This window comes from Anas platyrhynchos, chromosome 18 (genome assembly GCF_047663525.1).
Source record: "Anas platyrhynchos isolate ZD024472 breed Pekin duck chromosome 18, IASCAAS_PekinDuck_T2T, whole genome shotgun sequence".
Classification (NCBI taxonomy): Eukaryota; Metazoa; Chordata; class Aves; order Anseriformes; family Anatidae; genus Anas; species Anas platyrhynchos.
The window spans coordinates 9,667,428-9,689,992 of record NC_092604.1 but is presented as its reverse complement, the minus strand read 5'-3'; the positions used below and the strand labels follow the sequence as shown (position 1 = coordinate 9,689,992).

Sequence of the window (22,565 nt, the reverse complement as noted above, 5' to 3'; positions counted from 1 at the left end):
ACAAGGATCACCACAGCGACAGAGGACCCGTTTGTATCGTTTCCAAACTGCTTGCTTCTGAGACTTGCAAGCGAAACTGTTTTGCAGGTGCCACTGAGGCCGGCTTTGACTGCGCTCCAAGGGAAAGGAAGCGGCAGCAGTGGGATGGAAGAGCCCTTTCTTTCGGCAGGGGGTGGTGGGAAGGGCAGCAGGGTGCTGGGAGCGGATTTGTCCGCTTTTTCAGAGTAGTCACAGGCAGAGACGAGCAGCCGTCTCTCCCGGCCTGTATTCCTCCGTGTGCTAACTATCCATTCCTTGGAGCAGCTCAGGATGGGGCAAAATAGCAGAGCAGAGAGTGAAAGGAAGGAAAAGCAGGTAAAGAAGGGGAAAAAGGCCAGCGTGTCACCTTCCCTCTCACCTGAATACTGCAGCTCCTTGGTGTTGGTGACAGCAGTGGAAAGGCTGCAGTAACCAGCTCACAGCCTGGCTGACGGGGGCTGTCAGAGGGGTGGAGGTGCTGTGCCAGTTCATTAGGACCGGTTAGACTTCAGGGTTGTAACAGGGATGCAGAGTTTCCAGTTCATAAAGTGGTAATTGATTAAATATTTGATGCCCTTGTGCAATGACCTTTGGCTTCCGAGCACGGATAAAACCCAGGCATGCTGTGCAGGTAACGAAGGCCATTACCATACCCACAGAACCTCTGGGATGCTTGATGCTTTAAGGTGCATGGTAGAATAGAGCTGTAAGTATATGGTATAGCAGATGTTGGTGCTGGTGACCCATGGATGTCTGTCTCTGCAGAGTCCTTTACATTTTCTACGTGCCTTGGGCAGGATGTGCCCCTTCAGCACTTTTAGTTCCTGGCTGTGCTGGTGAGATCCTCCATAACTCAGCATATTGCTGGCTGTCAGTTGTCTTCCTGTCCCCCCTGCCCCCAAACCCCACCATCTTCTGAACTCACTGGCCAAATTTAATAGCATATAATAGCAGCAGAGATTGCTATGAGAGAGAAAACCCCCACAGATTTTGTGAAAAGAGGCAAATACAGCAGGGGACGAAAGCAGGGGAGGGGGCAGCACAACCTCTACGAGACATCAGAGCCTCCACAGCCACCTGCAGCCCTGGGATAGCAGTGGCGAAGATGCTCAGACCATAAGCGTCTGGTGGGAGCTGCAATGCTGCATTTTTTGTTGGGGCCAGACCGAGAGGGGTTCGGGTTTGCTGGCTGCTTTTTGGAGGCCTCCCTCCGGCGCTGGCACGCCGCCCGCGTGGCCAGCTGCCCGCGGCTGCTGCAGAGCAGCGGCTCCTGCTCGCCTCCACTGCCAATGCAGCAGGGCCTCTGGGAGGAGAGGGCTTTCCTTGGCTGGGGACAAAGAAAACTCCAAAATCACCTGCTTCTGGCCCAAACTCCAAGTGCTGAGCTATAGCAAGGCCCAGCTTGACCCCGCTCTGGCTCTCCCCGCTTGCTGCAGGCTCCTGAGAGAGGGGATTGCTCCTCCTGGACAGGCAGACAGGGAAGGAGTCGATGCCTGTCCTGGGCTGACTCCCCCAGCACTAAGGGGCGAGTGACTGAGGAGCTGTGGATAAGTGGTGTGTGAGGTGGAGAAGCTTTGTGTGAATTCACTCTGCTCCTGTGATTATTCCAGTCCCAGCAAGCAGAGGTTTTTTGCAGGAAAGCAATCTAATTCGAGCTGTAAGCAAAGCCAGTTACAGTGCAGGGACTAAAACCAAATTAAATCTTCTGTGTGGCTCAACAAGGGGTGGGTTAGAGAGAGGAAGAGAGGAGAAATCAATGTGAGCTACTCAGGAAAGGGCTGAGGCAGAGTGGGGAGGGCTGGGGACGTGCAATGCCTCTTGCAGCCCACGAGCACAGACCGCATATGAGCAGTGGGAAGAGAGTGTGCAGATAAAATGGGGTGTGTTGTTAGGGATTCACCACAGGGGTCACAGAAAATGAGAGGGAAGATGATTACGAAGAAATAAAGGCTCAAAGGCAAAAAGCAGCCAGAAAGTCCCAGCTGGAGAGCAGAGGAACCAGTGACCAGGAGCTGCAAGCAGCCCAGGGCTGGCAGAGGAGCGGTGCTTGGCTGTAGTGTGGGGCAGCAGAGGAGCAGAGCATGGTCGTGGCCCATGGCACTGGAGAAGCAACGTGTGGCATTGCTCAAGCCCCTGCACGGCAGCAGGATTTGGGCAGACAGCCATCAGTGCCTGCACGGCGATGAGGGACTTGTGGCAGCTCATTTCCAGTTGAAGTTCATGGTCAAGGGAAGAAAAAAACTCACTGCTCTCAGAGCAGACCACGAGCCCAGGGGGTTCCTCATGCTACAGCCCCAGCTGGAGGGTCCTGTGGGGTTTCTCTGATCCCCTGGGCCAGCCTGGGACCCCCCTTCTTTGCCCCTCTGCTTTTCACCAAGGAAAATGCCTCACCACAACCTCCCACAGCTTGGCAGAAAAGGAGAGAGAGAAGGAGCAAAGGACATGGGGAGAAGGGGAAGGACTTTGCTGCCTTCCCCCCTCCTGTAGGCTGGATCAGAGGGGGCTCGAGGTTGGCAGGATCTCCGGAGGGTCTGGTGGGTCCTGAGGGTCACAGCTGGGTGCTGGTGCAGTGGGCTGCTGCTTCAGGGCTTCCTTTACCCACTCCATCCGCATCTCCTGCAACCTCAGCCAGGTCCTTTTCTTTGTCCAGGGATGAGTTTATTTTTACTGTCTTTCTTCTTCTTGGTATCTAATTTTTTTTTTTTCCTTACATCCTGTCCCTATTGATCTGCAGAGTAACTGGAGATACAGAGAAGTCAGGACAGGAATAGACACAAGCAAGCCCTTGGCCTGTGTGCTTGTGCGTGTGCCAGGCGCGATGGGGAGGGGAAGCAGAGAGACTTTTCCCCACATATCTCAGTTCCCTGCTCGGTTTTCTGCTTGGTGCAGCAACGAGCTCGGTCATCTTCTCGAGAGCAGGTGAATGAGCTTTTCCTGGCTGCCAAGCCTGGCGGACGGTGTGATGAAAGCCACCGGTTCTGTTTCCATTACACACCACGTCTCTTTGGAGTAATTTTTTCCCCTTCATAACGTCAGTCACCGCAGTGCTCAGCGGGGCACGCTCCATCACAGAGACATTAATAAGCCATAATTGAAGTTAATGTGCCATGGCCAGGACACATGGATCCAGTTAGGAGAAATCAGATTGAGCAGAAGTGAATCAATTTTAGGCTGATTATTAAGATTTTTCTCCTTTGCCCTCCTCTGCTCCAGTGCATGCTCTGTCTGTCTGTCCTGCCAGTGATGAGCACCCCCAGAGAAAGGCAGGAGGAGGCAGCGATACTCACCACCAAGCAGACCCACACAGCAGTGCCTCGCCTCTGGGATTTGCTCAGGTCAAAGAGGCACCAACAAGAAGAGGTTTCCAGTTTTGTAATGGCATTTCTTTCACTCCCTTCACCAACTGCTTTTGTTAGGGTTTCATTGGCATCTTTTTTGCTCTCACAAATGAACTGAAGGGAAAGGCCCTCTGGTCTCCCCTGCTTTCCCCTCTAGCAGTCCCGATGCTGTGCTTGCAGATGTGCTCCGGGAGGCTTCACTCTCCGCATGAGTGGGAGCAGTGAGGTTGTGCTGGTGGAGCAGAACGAATTCTCCCAGCCCTTTATCTTGGCATCAACGGCTGGGATCAGGCACTCCAGCCCTGGAGGATCACAGCTATCCCCCAAAGCACCTCCGCCAATAAATCGAGCTGGTTAGCTGTCAGTGGTGCCCACACACCGTACCCTTTTCTGCCTTCTCAGCAGCTCTGTGGAGATGCAGTGATGCTCAGTGCTGTTTTGCTGTTAAAGATGAGCAGCTCCTGCTCAGCCCAGCGGCTGCCTCGTGCTTCTGTCCTCCAAACCAGTGCAGTTCCATCAGCCTGCTTCCCCCTGTGGTCACAGCTCAGCTTGAGCTGAGGGTGCCTGTCCCCAGGCTGCTCTGCCTTGCTTGGAAGTTCCTCGTTCTCATCAACCTTGATGAATTTGTTGGAGGGCATCTAGCCATAGAGGTTTGCAGTCTTGACTTGTCCAACAAGACCGTCTCTAAAAGGAAGAAATGACACAAATATGTTCAGCAGTCTTTTGCAGAGACAATTAGATTTTGCATAATGACTGATGCCCATGTTGAGCACCTTTCTGTGAGGATGGGATAGGACCTGGTGGCTGCATGGCTGCTGCATTGCAGAAAGGGGCCACGGAGGGACCTCAGATCAATGATCTGTGAGAGCATGGATTTTCCAGAGCTGATCATGCCCAGCCCCATTTGCAGGAGTGTGACCCCAAAACAAGCCACGGGCCCACCCAAACATCCCCTGAGAACTGGCCCAGCACATCTGCAGCTCCCAGCCAGCCGCTGTCCATGCTCAGCAGCTTTGGGAACACCATGAAAACCAGGACAAGGACAGCCCACGCCTGTCCCCGCAGCTCCTGGCAGCCAGGCATCGGGTCCCAGGAGGTAATGGCATCCTCGTGTCAAGGACGGCCAAGTCTGCGCCAACGGCAACGCGGTCCTCGGCCCGTCCTCGCCTCCACGCTGGGCAGCCCCCGAGAGCTGGAAGGATGAATTTCCCTGGCACTCACCCAGGCTGGAATTAGCTTCAGTTCAAGCAAAATCTTGCTCTTGGTCATATAGTTAAATTAAGTTAATGCATAGCAACTCTTTGCTTGGCTTTTCTTGAGTTCTGTGAAGAGTTTTACTTCCACTGCAGCAAGGTGGAGGGGAAGGGAGGCAGTTAGGGAGAAACCCAGAGAGCTCCCCCCTCCCCGAGATACTTGTGACACTTTGTCAATAGCCGGAGACAGATGCCCAAGGTCCTATTACCAGCTCCTGGCTTAGTTTTGTGAAGATTTTTATTTCCCCCCCGATTTTGTTGCCGAGTTGCGTCCGGCCCTGAGCAGATAATAGAATTTCATCGATAGACTGAGAAGGTGATGTATGTTAAAGCACTTAATATGAAGAGACTTCTACAGGAGCCCAAATTCAATTTGGCCAATGAACTCAATTGCAGGCATTATTGCATTCCAGGAGAAAGACCAAGAGCATTTATACACATTACTCTGCAAATATTTATGTTCATGTATCCGTGTGATGTCCTCTTCACCCTTCCTCCCTTCTGTTGCCCGACCCCCTGATGGGGAAGCTTGGGTTCGTGTTTGCTTTTTAAGACAGCTTTGAATGTAAATAATGTTCCACCAGTCAGCAGGATCTTGACAGCTGGTGAGTGTCAACTTATTTAAAATAAATAGCCTCTCGAATGGGAACAGCCAGCTAGCATGCTCTCCACTTTGGCATCTTTTAAATTGTCTCCTCTTTGTAACCCAAACCTCAAATCATTTCAAAGGGCAGCGAGCAGGGTTCCTCCCCACCGGGAGGACTCATCAGTCCCCACCACACAACCAAAAACAAAAACCCACAAGGAAAAGAAACCACTCACAACATGTCCCTCTGACCTAACCCAAGGAGGTTTTTTTTCTCATTTTTTTGGCTCTGCAAAAAGCAGCAAAACCCAGAAGCCTCCCTCGCTGGCTTGCGCTGAAAGAAACAGTGCATTAAGATGGCTCATCCTCCCCATTCAGGCTCTGAACCACAGCTCAGTTACTCTCCCAGCTCCACTCCTAGGATGAATGAGCCGTGTTTGCCCCGTTCTGTGCTTGGCAAGGCCCTTTCAGCCCTGCTCTGGCCCAGCCTCTGCCTGAGCGATCCCCAGCAAGGCGAGTCCTGTGACCACCCTCCGCAAAGGGACGATGCTTTGTACACGTTCTGGCCTTTAGAAGCTATTTTAACTTACTTTTGCACACACAGATGGCCCAGAAGCAATCCAAGCTCAGCACCCGTTATGTTTTGCCCAAAAGATTGGCTCCATGCTTTTGCTGAGCTGCCAAGACGGTTGCAAAGGAGCAGGTAAAAGTGGGTGAGTTGTGGCCAGCCAGCTGCTGGAGCACGCTGCAAGCAATGGCTGGGGACAACAATAGAGAGAGGGAGGGAAGAGTTATTCATGTTTCCCTGAGAGCTGAGATCAGTTGAAACACCATTTTCCTCAGGGATGGAAGGGAAAGAGCTCCCTTCAAACACATCTTCCCATGAGACTCATTAAAGTCTCATCAATTACAGTGAGAGCAAACAATTCAGGGGAAAGCTATCATAATCCTTCCTTTGGATGGCAGTCATTAGCAGCTTTCCCCGTGAGCTGCCTCCCCCCAGTGCCAGCTGGGGTTAGCTGAAAGGGAGCAGGGGGGCACCGCTGCCAGCCCAGAGCATCGGTGGGGGGGGAGAGCAGGAGTCCTGTGACCTGGGAGCCAGCAAGAGGGGACCCTGCAGTGTCCCCGGGCCACCTGGCCCTGCAGCAGCATCCTGCCTTCAAGCACAGGGTGGAGATCATGGCATGGGCTGGACTGGAGGGAGACTTGGAAAGGGAGGTGGTGGCCCACTGTAGCAGCTGCCCAAAAAAGTGTCTCTTTAGCAAGGAGTTTGGGAAGAAGACAAACAGAGAGATATTCTTTGTCTTTCTCTGCCTACTTTCCTGCTCTGAAAAACGCAGGTATGGACCAAAAAAAAAAAAAAAAGGTTGTAAAACAGATAAGGACCCTTGGAAGAAAAGCAAAGGGCTCACAAGTGTTTAAAAATTATTTCAAAAGTCATTGTGAGTGAAAGCTCAGGGTGGTGGCTGCTGTCCCACTCCCAGTGCGGCTCCTGGAGGTTTGCAGCACTCACCTGCAGGCTGTGCCTCCTCTCTGAGCCTGCACGGGGCCACATCCTTCCCTTGCATACGGGCTTGGCACCAGAACGCTTCCAACCGCTTGCTGCTGTGACCTCCAGGATGCTGACTTGGAGAAATGCAGGACGGTGAACTGTTCTTTACGATCGTTTTAAAAAAAAAAATAGAAGAAGAAAAAAAAAAAAAAAGATACTTTCCTGCAAACTTTCCTTGGCTCTTCAAGCTCCTTGTTCCCTGGTGGAGGCATTGGCAGCCTCCGACCACACTGCACCACTTTGAGGGGAAGGCAGCAGCTGAACGACCTGCACTGAGGATAAACTCATAAATACCCCGTTGTGCAACGTGTTGGGCCAAGCTTTGCTCTGGCAACTTCTGCTGAGGCACGGGGTGAGCCAGGTGTTTAATGCAAAAGGCAGTTGTGTGTCACCTTCCAACAGCCCAGTGCGGGACTTGGGTGTCCCCAGGCCAGCGAGGGTGCCTGTGGGTGCTGTGGCTCCTGCTGGATTTGCTCTCCTCCACGCTGTCACCCACGACATCCGAACCATACGTTGGCTCCAAGAACCAGTGCCACCACTGCTACTCTTGAACCAGAGCTGGAGAGGACAAAAACTAGCAGCTCTTCTGAGCCCCCTGCCTCAGCCTGAGCACCCTGCGCTCAGCACCTTGCTGCAGGGAGAGGGGAGCCAGAGCAGCCTGGGACTGAAAAGGCCATCACTGCCTTCTGCAGCACACAGCGCAGGTGTCTGCCCCGCTGCTGCTCTTTAAGCCTCATTGCTAAGCAGCTCCTAACCTTTCCCTTCATCCTCTCTTTCCCGAGATGGCTGGATGCCTGAGGAAGATGAGCAGAGGCAAGCAGGACGCGCAGCTCCCACCCAGGGGACTGGGCTAATATCATTTTCTCCCATCTTCACCAGCTGGATCTTGGCTGGGGAATGCTGCTGAGCACAGACCGTCAGCAAGCACATGTCCTTGGGCTGCAGGCCCAGAGGAGGAGGCAGAGAAGCCTGGAGAAGGGGGTTAACGCTGAGCACAAGCAGCAGGGAGGCCCGGATGCAGAAACATTTGAGCAAGATGGGATTGGCGATGGGGGCCAGCTGTTGGCTATTAAATAATACAGCCTGATTGATTGGTCTGAAAAGTGCTGTGTTGTGGGGTCAGCTTGCTGGGGTTATAGTTCTCTGCTCAGATTGATGATCCTCAGAGGTTGAAACCAGAAAGCAATTCCCTGGTAAAATTGATCCTTTGGATAACGAAAACTTTTGCACAGTGGCAACAGGCTGAGCAGTGAGAAATAGGTGACCCAGGCAAGAAGGACAAGAGACTGCCTCTGCTTTCTCTTTATTTCATTTTCCTTGTTTACACCAATTAGGGAGTGAGGCTTCTCCCTGTAAAAGCTGTGCTTGCTGGCACAGGAGCAGGCAGGCACCTTTGCAGGGGCAGGAGGAGCTCAGCTATGGCTCTCCAAAGCTGTTGCTCTGACTCAGAGCCCGATGTGGTTGTGGTGAAGCTCTGACCTGCTTTAACCTGTTCCCTTGCCTGCTCCCCTCCCTCCCCTCCTGTTAGCTAATTTTGAAGCAAGAGAAGGAGGCTGTGTTTGCTGGACTCTGAATAATTCAGAGCCAGGCTCCGCAGCAGCCGAGGGCTGGGCATCACCTCTGCCAAAGGGCTGGGACAGCTCGGCCAAAATCCGTCCTCATGGGAGGCAGAGGGGACACGAAGCGGCTGAAGTACAGCATCCCTCGGGTGTGGGTGATGGCCAAAGCTGCTTCCTTCGCATGGCTGCTCAGGTCCACAGTGTGTGCACGGAGCAGGGGTGCTGGGGTGTTGCGAGTGCTTTCGGCCGTGACACGGCACCTCCAGCTCTGGTAGCACACAGACACCAATGGAGCGTGCTGAGCGTGTCACAGCCTCTGCTCCACAGACCCGATTCGCTTTCCTCGTCCTTTTTAGAGACCGCAAAGCTCCCTTCCGTGCTTGGTCAGAGACGGGCAGGGCTGTACGATGGGGAGAGGCTGCTCATCCAGCTTACGCTTAGCTCCAACTGCGGTTTGCTAGAATTAAGGCCAGGGAGGGAGGAAAGAAAAAATCCTAAGCGAGGTCAGCATGTCCAGCCATGCGTGAACGGGAGCACGGCAAAGGCGTGCTCACCACATCAGGACGGCGGCTGGGAGCCTCCGTGGGGGCTCCAAGCAGAGGGGGAGAGGCACCAAGCGCATGCGCAGCGCCAGCAGCCGGGAAGGGACCCTGCTTACAGCTCCCAGCCTAATCCACTTTGTTTATCCCCGAGCAGATAGAGCACAAGAAGAAACAGGCCACGTTTCCTTCATATTCTCTGCAAGTGTTTCATTTCCCTCAGCTCTGAGTCTCTTGTGCAATTAGCCCCGCAAAGCAGCACACTGCCTGGTCAGACTCCTCTGCCCGTTCACGTTAGGTACAGCATTACTGTTTTCTAATGGTTCTGCTGGTGAGGATGTAAATTATTACACCACAGACAAAGCAGTGAAAAACCATCATGCTGTGCTAGGGATCCACTGTCTGGAATGAAATGAGAGGTTTTGGTCCCCGTAGTCTCTGCCTGATGGCCTGAACTAAGTCCTAGGAGTCGATAGAGCCACGTGTGAATTATGGGCTCAGCCTCTGTGCTCTGCACAAGTCACCTCCCGAGTTAGAGCAACAGGAATTACTGTGCATGGAGATAATTATTCCCTGCATACTGCCCTACAGCTCATTAAAAGTTTCTTAATGCTTGCGAATTGCTGAACAGTGTTTTTCGTTGTTGCCTTCTCCGATGAGGCGGTGACTAAAAGGCAGGTTCTGACGGCAGCTTTTTCTCTGGATTAATTTGGGCATAGCGGGCTGGGGTTGCACTGCACGTAGCAGAAAGGGTTTGTGTTGTGTAGCTTCACCCCACAGGAGAAAACGCTCTTGAATTTAGCACACTGTGCAGGTGTCAGGGGGTTGAGTTGCACCAGAGCTATCTGTGCTCTTCCATCTGAAAGCCCAAAGCTGTCCCCTCTGCCTCCAATAAAAGCCTGCATCAGAGCAGAGCAGCCAGATTTCTGTAACAGACTGAAACATATGCAATGCTTTACTGGGGTCTCAGGTGGAGACTCTGACTTACCATTAAATGGTCTCTGCTACCACAGCTGGATGGTGGGAGCAAAGTATCTCTTGTCTTGGAATAGAGGCTGCAGATCCACCTTGGGCATCGTAACCCCAGCACCAGATACCCTGGGAAAACAGCAGAGTTCAGTGGAAAAAACCTGTAGAAGGAACAGGAGAGGGGCAACCAGCCCAGCTTCACCTCTACGTTTTCATACGCACCGATTGCACTACACTGGGACAAGGACAAGGCACAGCAATACCTGACACTTCCTCTCCCGTCTTCTTCCAGGTGTAAATGCAACCTCCACGCTAACCTGTGCACCTTCAAAGAGGGCAGCCTTCAGTGCGAGTGTGAGCACAACACCACGGGGCAGGACTGCGGCAAGTGCAAGAAGAACTTTCGCTCCAGGTCTTGGCGAGCAGGATCCTACCTGCCTCTCCCCAACGGGTCCCCCAACGCATGTAAGTAACCTGCAGGGAGCCAGCCCTGGCTGTGCTGCCACCTTGGGTTGCACAACACCCATGGATGGGAGCAAGCTCTCATCTTCTTCTCTTCCTCAAATCAGCGCGTAGCTCTGCAGGGTGTTTGGGAAGGGAAATGAGTATCTGTGTCCTGGTGCACAGAGAAATAAGAGGTGAGCCGGGTGGATACAAAGGTGGTTTCTTAGCTAGCAGCAGATGAGTGATGACTTTGTCTGTGTCTGTACAAGTATGGGCCAAAACGTAAGTCTGTGGCTTTGTAGCGATGCGAATTACTGTCCCTTGGAGAAAATATTATTTGGCCGCCGTAGAGCATTGGCTTTCACATAGCCCATGAGCTCAGTGATGGTGCTGCTCAGCTGCAGGAGAGCAGCACGCTGGATATCCTGGTTGATTTCTGGATCCCCCTCTGTGTACATCAGCGTTTCAGGCAGGCGCCGAGAGCTGCAGTCCCTCTGCGCAGCTCCAGTCTCATCCAATTGCCTGCTGTAGCAACGCAGTGACAGAAGCAAAGGCGCGCAGATGAGATAAAGGATATATACCCACCATCGTTCGAGCAGGGGAATTGGGGCAGGAAACATCACAGATGGGCCAGTTTCTCCTGGGTTTCTGTCCGGTCCACATCAGCAGACTTGTTTAAATGTCACGGAGCCACAGTAGCCCCTTCAGCCTTTCAAGCAGCGGCTTTGAGCATTACCAAAGAGAATCTTTTCCCTCCCTCCCCCCAAATTTTTTGAAAGATTTATGTGCTTTAAGATGATCAAAGCTGAAACTCAGGCTCCGAAGGCCGTGACGGGAATGTTTTGTGTGTGCCAGGGATGGTAGACAAGCAGGTTCTTTGAAAGGGAACGAGCTTGTCAGCTACCACCAAGCGGCTGCATCATTTCAAAGGAGCCTGGGAGAGTTTCTGGTGTTGACAGGCACAGACATGCTGTTCTCTCCCTTTCCCTCCCCTCCGTTCCTCGTGTCTCTTCCTATTTCGTTTTCTCCTGTGCTCTTTTTTCTCCCATTCATCTCTCTTCCCATCTGTCAGTCTTCTATCTTTCCCCCAACTCTCACTCTTACCTCCTCCTCCCCCGTTGACATCCTCTTCCTCTGCAGGAGAGATCGTTCTCCGTAGTCCTCTCCTCTTGGTGGTCCTACCTCTTCCACCACTGGCCCTCTGCTATATATTCCTGCCAAGCTGAAGCTTCCCATGCCTCCACACCTTGAGTGGCAGGCTTGAAACCAGTGGCTTTGCAGTCTCCTGCTAATTGAGATCTGCAGCGAGAAGGGCGTTCAAACCTCCTCACTCACTGAGACCTGCCCAGCTGCAACAAGCTGGTTCAGACCCTACGGTCTGTACTTACACAGGGAACCTCAGTGTGCTTTGTCCTTTGCTGGGCCTCAATAGTAGGTTGAGGAAATGGTTAACAGAAAAACCTATCAGCCAGGACCAAGCTGGTTTTTTCTTCCCCAGGCAAAAGGCTTGAGGTACCAAGAGCCCAGACGGCTCTGTCTGGTTGTCTCTGTGGTCTGACAAAAGCAGCTTTTTAAGACGTTGCAGCAAACTGATGTAACTATGAGCAAGACCCCTGCTAATTAATTGCTGTTTGGTCCCACGTTGTGTTATCTGTTTGATCTTCTGTTGGTATCAGAGACAATGGCATCCTGCTTCCAGTGACCACACTTCTTGTTTTTTTCCAGGTGCAGCTGCAGGCTCAGCCTTTGGCAGTAAGTAAAAACATAACTGAAATGCTGGCATTTAACATCTCGGTGCATGGTCCTTGTGGATGTTACTAGGAAAAAAAAAATGGTTATTTTCTGTCCATTATCATTTTCCAGGCAATAAGTCTTCCCTAATTGTGCCTTATTTTCCATTCTGTCAAAGAGTCTTATATTTTCTTTCTTTGACTTCAGTAGCCTCATTTTGCCTCTTCCTCTGGCATGGTTTCCCCCCATGAGGTTCGTTAGAATGGCAGCCGGAAAGGAAATAAAAAAAGACTCTTCAAAAACACCAGTGCTTGCTGTGAACTTTTCCCCCCAGTACTGCAGACTTCTGCTCTGAGAAGGAGCTGGGTTTGAATTATTTGGCATAGCACCCAGGCTGGGTCACCTTGGCCTATCTGTAAAAATATATATACAGTGTGTGTGTGTCTGTATGTACACGACACGTGTATGTATATGAACATATGTCTACGAAGTGTCTGCAGCAAAGAGTGGGGAGCTCAGGAGGGATTTCTCTTGAAAGACTGATGGAATAACAGGACTCCGTATTTAACAAAGCTGGAGGTAGTTTGTTATCAAAGAGCCTTGAGTTTGGGGCAAGGAAGCTTGGGTTTGAGTTTTGTGGCTCAGAATTAGGCCTGCAGAAGAAACAAATCGTAGAGCTGAATGAATACCGGGTTCTTAGTTTGCAGGCAAGTGGAAAGAATTGGAGGAGGAATACTTTCAGATAAATTCATATGCAATTAAGAAAAATGCACCTCATTGAAAACTGGAGGACGGTTTTTCTGGGTAAATGAACCATATTTAGATTTTGAGTAATTACATTTAAAAGCTTCAAATAAAAAACTAGGAGTCTCCCTTAAGGAATTTAGGATTAAAAAAAAAATGCTCCAACAGTCCAAAATATTCTTTGCTTTTCTGGTCAAAAACATTTTGGCAATTCTTTCTCCCTTTTACACAGCTTGGCATTCTCAGCTCTGCATTTGTTTCACTGGAAAATGTTTCCCATCAAAATTTTCTGCCAGGATGAAGCTGGGGGTGTGCTTAGAGCAATGTGCAGAAAGCAGACAGGAGGGATTTGTAACCAAGGCCAGTTAAGGAGAGATTATTTAGCTTGCATAGGAGACTAGAAGTGACCTAAATTAAGTATTTAAACTAGCTCAGGGCTATTATGAAATTAAGCACAATAATCTGCATGAAGCAGTGGGACAAACAAGGACACAGGGGCAGCAGGTGTAAGTTAAGCAGGAATTTGTGCTCCACATGGTATTTTAGTCACGGCTGTTACGGCAAGCGCGATGCGACGGGCACCGCACCCCGGAGCGCTCCTGCTCAGCGCCGCGGCGACTTGCTGAAGTTAAGCCAGCAATTAATTTGCCGTGTGGAACGAAGGACGCCAGTGGAAATGAACAAACGGCGACAGCAGGGGTTGATATCGCCGGTGCTGAGTGGCTCAGCGCCTTTGGGGGGTCAGGAGGGAGTTGTGCTGCTCGCCACGCTGGGGTAGGCCCGGCTCTGCCATCTGGCACGGAGACGTCAGCGAGCGCGAGCCCACCTTCAGGCAGGGCGGCCTGCGAGCCCTGCTCTTCCCTCCTCTCCAAGGCGTGCTTTCTTTTCCCCTTTTTGAGCTTAATTGGCAATTAGTTTATGATAGAGCTGTAAGTATTTAAGCCAATATCTGCACCAACAGAGTAAGCTGATACGGCCACAGCCTCCAGCCCCTGCACGCACGCACGCAGCGCTGGCTGCATCCAGCGTCATCAGGCCGCCATCGCCTTAATCCTCAGAAACCTCCCGGTGCCCCAGTTGTAACCACGCTGAGAAATCGGTCACCAGTTCAGCCTGAGCAGCAGCAGCCTCACAGGCTGGCAAAGAAACCTTCCACGCCCCGTCAGTAAGTGCCTCCCACCTCTTCTCTTTGCTTGCTAGCGTTTGAGCGACCGCAGCGGGTTACCACTGCAAAAACGACCACTGCAAAACCCACCACCACCACCACCACCTCAACACCCACCAGCACCACCACCACCAGCACCACCACCACCAGCACCACCACCACCACCAGCACCCCCCTACCCGCCACCACCACCACCCAGCCAGGTGGGTGCCACACTCCCTGCTTCGCCTCCACCACTGGGCTCCTCTTTTTGGCTTCTTACCCCCCCCCAGCTCCTCCAGTGGCACTGGGGAATGTGTGGGGCTGCTGGGTCGGTGGGCCTGGTTATCTGTGTGCGGGGACATGGATAAAAATCACCCTGAAAAGGTTCACAGCTCTCAGCCTCTGGGCAGTCCCAGTTTGCTTTATCCCCTTTTCAGTCCAAGGGCACTTTGACATTTGCATCATGAGCTAGGAGCACACATTGTGGTTCCTATAACCACAAATCCAGCCATTTCAGGTCCATCTCAAAGCCCCAATCCACAAGACAACCATGCAACGGGTTAACATCCCTCCTCACCAACCAGTCTCAATTTGCTGTTGCTCTGTTACCATCAGGGCAGCAAGAAGTAAAGCCAGGACTGGATGTGGGGGAAGCAACACTTCTCCCCTTTTTTTTTCTTATTTTTTCTTTTTTTTTTTTTTTTAAGAAAAGGTTTTCGAATCTCCCTTCTAGAGCCACCTGGCAATATTGACCTGCAAAGGGCTGGCACGACTGCAAGAGATGCTCACTTACAGCTCCCATCACAAGGCAAGGGAGAAAAGCAATGAGGACTTCACTGTCCCACTGCAGAGACAAGCAGAGCTGTACCTCATCCTGCACCAACCCCAAACCTCCGCACAGGATACCACAGCAAGCAGGACAGCTGCCCCAGTATCTTTGCTGGCTGGGTGCTGCTCCCAGAGAGCGATGGGGAGGGCTGGGTTGGGCTCTGCCCACCCTTGCACTCTCTCAGCCAGGAAAACTTCCCAAGGGGAAAGCCACAGACTGAGAGCAGGGCAAAAGCTTTGCTAAACCACCCCAGGGACAGGCCATCAGGTCAAGAGACAAGCTGGCTCCATCCTTGCTGGCTCTCCAAACCCTGCACCAGGCTCAAGGACTGAGCGCAGGCTGCTGCCTTTTCAAGGGCAGTGCTTGTAGGGACCAGCCGCACGCTAACGCTCCCCAAGTGGCAGCTGCACAAGAAGCAAGGGAGCGTGCTGGGGGCTGGAGCTCGCACACGCCTCCAACACCCTTTCTTAATTTCTGCAATCACTCCGTGGAGGAAAACCTTTGTGCTTTTTCCCAGGGTTCCACCTTCGCTCCCCTGTGAACAAGGAGACATCGTTTTCCCTTTTCTTTTGGAAATGAGCAGATAAAACTTAACAGCAGGACATTTTTTTAAGCTTCTCATGGGGGAATTAGACACGCATTCCTCCCATTGCCATGCTTTCTGGGCCTGATATTTCCCGGGAGGACGTTTTACACCCACAGTATGTTAGTAACAGTCTGTCTGGGGGAGCTGCCAGAAGCCAGTCAAAGGGATGAGGAAACTTGATTGCATGTTTATGCAAATATAGCTATATTCATGGAGGTACCCTGCTTGAGTAGTTAATTGGGAAGCCGGGGGGCTATCTCCAACTTCCACGGAGCTGGAATGACCCTGGGCAAAAGAATTACTATCTTCTTGCCTGCTAAAAAGTGCTCCTCACCCAGGTACACGATATAGACATGTGTGAGGAGGTTGTCTGCCACCCCTGCTCAGCGCTCCCGTCATCACCACGTCCCCAGGCAGTGACGAGGAGCTACATCTCCACCACGCACTTGGGGTCATGATTTTTATCCATGCTCACCCATAGCAACATTTTAGGTCTGCTTTTTGTGTTGTTTTGTTTTTTTTTTTTTTTGTGAGTGCTGTGTATACGTGGGTGGTGTGTGTAGTGTCTGTCTCATGTATGATTTGCAGCGCTCTGTCTTGCTTGTGTCATATACCTGGGGTGGGCAGGGAGGCACCTGTGTGGGGTTGGGGGCAAAGGGGGTGTTTGCCCAGCTGCTCTGGGCAACCTGGAAAACATCCTGCACTTCGGGGTTTAGTCCTTCTCCTGCTTCCTGGCCAGAGCCAATGCTTTTATTACCTAGTGTTAAGGGACAAATAATAATAATAATAATAAAATCACAGAACAGCCATGGCATCCCTGGCTTTATAAGGGCAGGGCTGAGCCGAGCTGCTTGCCTCCACCCGGGTCCCCAGCTCAGGTTTTTGCACAGCCAGGTCTCACCCCAGAATGGTGCATCTGGGATGGGGCAGTCCCTAGGGGGGCTGTCCAAATAGGATGATGATCTGAATCCCCCAGCAGCTTGGCAATAGCCAGACAGTGTTACATGCCTTTGAGCATGGATAGGGAAGCAAAGTACAGCCCAGTTCTACTCTGCTTTGAGTTTAAAAGAGTTGAGCAGAGTTTGTCCGATTCCTTTTTTTGTGCAGAAAAGGAGATGCAGGTTTGGGTTTTTTCAGCTGCCGTTGCCCCGTTATAGAGGCAGTCTGGTCTCCCTCCTCTACTCTGGCATTTGGGTCCCAAGACATTCCTCCCCCTCTGGTCCTGCAAAATGTAAAGTACTTCCTTAAATACCATGAGATCCCAAAGGGGCTCTGAATCAAACTCACTGGGACCTCAGGGAAAACACCTCATTAGAAAGGTGACCCTTCTAGCTGCTGGCAAGATGCCCGTTTGCAGGAGACGCAATAACCCCGAGCCGGGTAAGAATCCCCAGATGAGATACTCTGTCATCGCCTCCCTCCTGAATTTCAGAAGTATTAAACAAATCCCTCCCTTTCTTTAGAGTCAGCTCAGCCAGATGGGCATTAAAAAAAATCCTGCTAGGGCCCTGCCCCATCACGGTGTTGTTTCACCCTCTAACATACGCACTGTCTTTTGCCCTCTGAATTTCTGCTTCCCACCATAAGCAAGCATCATCAGACCAGCCTCTGAGCTCGCTGCCTCTGTGCCCGTGAAAGAGAGACAGAAAAAAACAGGTATTTCAAGCCAGACTGATGTGTTTTTCCCTTCTCCCTCATGCCTCCGCACACTAGTGGGTAGCAGCAAGGCAGAGAGCAGCATAGCACGTAGACTTAGAGGAGTAGATTAGATTTGGGTTGTCTCTGGGTTGCATGGATCTGCTAGACATCTGCTTCCTTTGGCTGCTCGTGGTGTTTTCTGTGGTCAAGGTGGAGCTGTGGTCATGCTCATAGGACGCTTCTGTGCCCATTTGCCTGTCATGCGGTGAGAGGGGGGAAAGGATTGAGTTTATGGACACGGTCTGTGGTCTGAACGCACTCAAGGCTGCCAAAATGGGTAGCACGAAGGGAAATCACAGTTACCCTAAGGAGGATGAATTAAGTGCTATTCTCATTTGCCTTCTGCAGATTTGTTATTTCTAAACCTTCCTTGAAGCCTGTGAAATTCTGCCTTGCCATTTGTTACAATTTTCCCCACGTTCAGTATAAGCAAAAGGAACTTTTTTCCTGCTTCCATTTATCCACCCTCAACAGTTTGTAACCTGGTAATTCCAGCAGTGCCAATTTACCTCTGGGAAAACCAAAACCAAGCCCAGAAGGGTCATGGCATGTGATTAAGGAAAAGGGCTTTTCCAAGGTCCTTCCCCACTACTCCTGTGCTGTTTCCAAACATTACTTGCCCAGAGTTTTTTGTTTTGTTTTGTTTTTTTTTTCCCATAAAATCTGACTTCTTGATTCTACTTAACCAGAAACCCACGAAGACCTAGTGTTTTCACCAGGGCTGATAAAAGCCCCACAGATAAGACACGTCCAGTGCTTCCCATTCGTATGGAAGGGGTCTGGGGCTGAAACAAGCCTCTCCCACTCCCAAAATGTAAAACTGTCCATTAATGTCACAGAGCTATAAGGGAAAGGTTCTCAGGATAATGAGCATTAATAATTTTCCTGGCTCTGTAAATGCGATCGAGTGGAGGTGTATGTGAATGACTAAAAAGCAAAATGCCTCCAGGGCTGTTTTTTATTGTGACTCTAATTAAACCCTTGCCAATTTGCACAGGGCTTTCTTCATATTCTCTTTAACACCATAGTAATATCAATTGGTTTCCACTTTCCAGCTGAAAAGGACAACATCTATCACCTTCTTTTAGAGCTCGTCATTTAAAAAAAAAAAAAAAAAAGATTTTTTTCTTTTTTATTCTGCATTGTTTATTATCCCCTTGACGAGGCTGGGAAATCACATTTCTCTCCTACTCGGGTTTGTCCTTTGAAACTTGGCAAGGATCAAGGAATTTTTTTTTTCCTCCTCCTCCTTATGTTACCCAACTGGAGCTTGAAATTAATAATATGGCTTTTAAAATTGTATTCCTTGGTTTGTTTTCTAGCAAACCTGAAGATTGTTACCAATATTGAGGAGACGAGGAGGGCCATGGAGCCCGTGGGGGTGAGGGTTTGCGGAGAAATCAAACAAGAAGTGATCTATAAATTTTCTGCTGTTTTAATTCCTCTGCAGTGGCTTGCAAATTCTTTAAGTGGCATTTCCAAGGCAAGAGCAGGGCCTGAAGGAGAGCCTAGAAGTTTAAATTAGAAACTGGGACTTGGTGCCTCTATCATAAAATACCTGTGCTATCTGTCTGTGTGGTGTTTAAAACAAAGCTCCTCAAAGCAAAGAGGGGTGGAAACCAGTCACCGAAAGCCCTTGTGCAAACACACAGACCAAAAGCCAGGCTTTCAGAGGGGCTGTAGCACTTGCACCAAGCAGGCAAGTCATGAAAACCTGCACAGCACGTGCTTGTAGGGACAGCCGCAGGGCTGAGTTTTGTCCCCCAGAGCTCTGGCTCTGCATCAGAGAGAAGCCAAGCTCCTAGCTGGTTTCCAGCTCCTCCAACACACCTCCTAATGTGTTTTCCTCTTTGATTGCTACAAGACTACACCAGCTTGTCAGCGGCTGCCCCACTGCAACTGGGCTTTCCCCCGGCCAAGGCTGGCACAGCATCAGAAGGTAGGAGACGCGTGGTTGAGCTGGGTCCTGCTGGCAAGTGCCCCAACACCCAGCAAATGCTTTAGTTCCTAGCTCCACATCTCTGCTTTCCATGCATCTCTCTCCTCCTCCTGCTCAGGAGAAGCTCAGAGTTTGTCTATGCCCTCCACGCAGCTGGTAATCTGGTGAGGCTGGATTGAGCCTCGGGGTTTATTGCATACATGAAAGATGAGGACGATAAGTGGTACAGAAGATTGTTCTCAGCTTGCTGCTGGGGTGAACAGAGAGAATCATGGAAATCCTCTTGTCTCCCGAGACCAGAGTCTGTTTGTAGAGCAGAACAACTTTGTAAACAGATAGGCTTGTGTCCTTTACAGCGTAGATGCCTTCTTACAGATTTCCTTGCTTCACTTCTCCCGTGTGTCTACCAAAGGCAAGCTATGAAGCTCCCGGTGGAAACCTTGGGAGGCTTCGTGCTGACTGCTGGGGCTGAAGTTTCTCCTCCTCAGGGTTCCCACTGGCATGCTTTGGCAGTTGCCTGTTGGTGCTCAGCCCTCTTTTTCCAGCTGAGGTGCCTGTAGTTAGCTCCCTTGCGGACAGAAGCACCTCTTCCAGTGCAGAACAACTGAAGCTGGGCCCAGGACGTCTGGAAACTCTCAACTCGTGTGCACAAAGTGCTGCAACTCAGGCTCTTTGGAACTGTTATGCTTTTGGACCTCTCTAGCCTCACAGAGAGACAAAATTATGTTTTGAGAGAAGATTTATGAGAAAATTATGAAGAGTAGTTTCTCTGCCTCTCTTAGTACTAGAAGACTCTAATTTCCAGGAGACTTTGTCTCTCATCCCTGCCTCAATGCATCTCCAACCACACACAGCTCCCCAGCCCTCCCTAGATCCCTGCCTAGAACTTCTGGTCCCTTTGTCACCTTTTCAAGCAAGCGAGTGCAGGATCTGTATTAAATCTGGTGTTCTTTCTACCTCACACCCCCTTAAGCTGTTCAGCGCCCAACAAATGCAGCAGCCCTTGGACCCAAGCTGAAGCCACCAGAGCCTCCCAAGAGCATTCAAGGTAAGGCCATGGCCCTTTCCCAAGGATGAAACATGGCAGGTTTCTCCCGCAGTGCCCATCGGCCTGGACAACACACCCATCCTCAGCGTCTCCCAGCATCATACAATCCGTTCTCCTCCTCAGAGGGTCTGGCCCAGCTCCATTCTCCTCATCCCACCGAGGTTTTACTGGAGACATTTTTGGGACTAGCAGTTGTGGATGAGCAGGACAGCCTGCCGTGGAGCTGGGGGGACCCAAAGAGACCTGAGGAGGCCCCAACCCCACAACAATCTCACAATGACAACAGCAAAAACTCCCCAAGCACCAAAACCCCAAGCTTCTGTCCTGAAGCAACGACCTTTAACGCCTACACCGCCGTAATTCCTTGCTGCCTCACGCCACGCAGCAAAGGGCTCCCACAGGCACCATCCTGGCCAGGGGCAGCCACTTCTCCTGGTGGATTAGCCACCACCAAGCCCAGCTCGGTGGGCTCTGGGGGCTCTGCCCCCATCACAGCACTCAGATTTGTTGTGTCATCTCATGTAGTGGCCCCGAAGAGCAAAGCAGGGCGCACAGCACACTCTGCAGGCAAGAAGCACAAGAAGAAGCCAGGTAGGTGCTGGTGTGGGCAAGTGGGCTGGAGCTGCGTGGGCCCTGTGGGTCCCCTCCTCAAACAGTGCCTAATTCTGTAGTGTTTGAGCTCATAGCTGTGCTCCTAGCAGCTTTTGGGGGGCCAGTTGGCCTGGCCCCCATCAAACCAGGGCCGCAGCTGGTAGCTGTGTGGGGGGGACGTGTGGATGGCTCCTCTGCCCGGCACCCGGCTCTGAGTGATGCAACATCACTGTGCATGGAATTTCTCATGCATCAAAGTTCGAGGAGGGGAGAAGAAGAGGAGAAATTTAGCAGCTACCAGCTGTCTGGTGCAGAAATAGCTTGCAGCGCTGCCAGAGCGGTGTTCTTGGCTTGGCTCGTCATTGTTCTCGTACCAGAGATGCTCGCAGTAGTGTAGGACGCGAAGTGGTGCTAAGTGGTGAGAAAAAGCCTGTCTCTGATTTTTCTTAAGCATCCTCAAACATCTCCAAACTCATCCGGCTCAAACCAGACTCTGGCCCAGTGGCTCCTATTGAAAAATATAAAGGTAAGGGGAGGGAGTGCGGTGCTCCGGGGCTCCCAGTCCTTGGGAGAGCGATGTGGTGCAGCAGCAACAGGCACAGAGAAAATGAGGAGTTATGGGATGAGTACGAGTCGTGGGATAGCTGTAGGAGTGCATCCTAGGGCAGAACGATGCTTGGGAATTGCAGCAGCCAGAAGTATTCGAGATGAAATTTGTTGGATATTGTCACACAGAAGCTGTTTCACAGGGGGTCAGGATTACTACCATCTCAGCTCCTCCTCAGGCAGCTGCGAACCATGGGGAAACCTCTGCCCTGCTCCATCTTTCTGTCTTCATTTCATTGACACAGATCTCCTCCTCCAGTCCTCTGTGCATGCCAGCCCACGTCCTTCCCTCCCATCCCTCTGCCATCCGTGAATGTTTAATGCAAGAGCCTGGACAGAAACCCCAGCTCTGAGCCTGCCTCTGCCTCCCAACGGCCGGAGAAGCTCGGACCTGCCTGACACTGGCTGACAACTGCTCACGATGTCCCCTGCCAGCTGGCTGGGACGCCTCCTGAGCAGGATGGCAGTGCCACAGGGCAGCTAGCGTCCCTCCTCTCCTCCTGCTTTGTCCTTTTAAACTCCCAGAAAGATCCATCATCCTGAGCCTCACACTGCCAGCGCAGCGAGGTGCTCGTCATCCCGATCCAGAGTAATAAAAAGCAAACACAAGAAGCCAGTAATCAGCACCTGCAGCTGAGAGGTCAGCCCAGCACGCTGGGGACAGGAGCAATGCTCTGCTCGCCGAAAGCACCCCTCTGCTGTGCCAGGCAGCCCCGCTCACCCCCTGGTACACCGGCCCACCACCCTTTGCAGAACCCCCCACGAGCCACTCTTCCTTACACACACGCATTTTAAACCACCCTAATGTACTCAGCCACAGCTGAGAGTCACCAGAATTCACAACAGATACGGAGCAGGGAGGTAAGCACAGAAAGGAGGAAAAGCCCAGAGAGGCAGCCAGGGTTTACCTGAGCACGCAGCAGCTTCAGCTCCAGCACAGCCTCATCCAGGGCCTTCCCAGTGCTCTGCCTGCCCAGCTCCTCCTTGCCACAGCCAGGCTGTGCCGTGCCGGGCCAGGCCAGGCCGTCCCAGTACAGTGCTCCAGCTCCTGGAGCCCCCAGCAGAGCCCCAGCCCCTCACCTCTCCCTTCTCCTTCCAGGCACCAAGCTGGGCTCTGCTCATTAACGAGGCATCTCTTTAATTAACACCTGACACCACTCCACAGCCTGCTTTCTGCTGCTGTGATTATGCATTTCCTTGAAGAAATAGTGTCCTGGGAACAGCTCCCTCCTGTCCTTACCCCTGCAGGGACAGACCACCCCGGCCCCACTCTGAGCAAGGGTCCCCAGCCCGATACCCCCCCTGCAGCAGCAAAACACGGCCCCCAGTGCACACACACAGCCCAAGCAGCCCCGTGTCGGCAGCGAGCTTTGCCTTTTGCTGGAGCA

At 51.7% G+C, this 22,565-nt stretch overlaps 1 protein-coding gene and 1 long non-coding RNA gene across 4 annotated transcripts in view; one reads left to right on the top strand and one right to left on the bottom strand.

The window, feature by feature from the left end:
* NTNG2 (netrin G2) overlaps positions 1-22,565 on the top strand; it is a 46,064-nt gene that overhangs the window by 21,162 nt on the left and 2,337 nt on the right. Inside the window, exons 4-11 of one of the 2 annotated variants that reach the window (XM_072025331.1) lie at positions 10,107-10,279; positions 11,984-12,010; positions 13,934-14,101; positions 16,883-16,951; positions 18,858-18,932; positions 19,906-19,980; positions 20,506-20,571; positions 21,023-21,097. In XM_072025331.1, coding sequence (XP_071881432.1) covers positions 10,107-10,279; positions 11,984-12,010; positions 13,934-14,101; positions 16,883-16,951; positions 18,858-18,932; positions 19,906-19,980; positions 20,506-20,571; positions 21,023-21,097 — 728 coding nt within the window. The remainder of the gene's footprint in view (positions 1-10,106; positions 10,280-11,983; positions 12,011-13,933; positions 14,102-16,882; positions 16,952-18,857; positions 18,933-19,905; positions 19,981-20,505; positions 20,572-21,022; positions 21,098-22,565) is intronic. The other variant, XM_038165071.2, reaches the window with a different exon arrangement.
* Positions 66-22,433, bottom strand: LOC106015082 (uncharacterized). Of its 2 annotated transcripts, XR_001186856.5 has the most exons (5): positions 22,086-22,433; positions 9,834-9,943; positions 6,709-8,763; positions 5,786-5,953; positions 66-4,040 (listed from the first exon to the last, which is right to left on the bottom strand). It is a non-coding gene; the product is annotated as an uncharacterized lncRNA (long non-coding RNA). The 2 variants fall into 2 exon arrangements; XR_011804022.1 differs by having other exon boundaries at positions 66-5,953.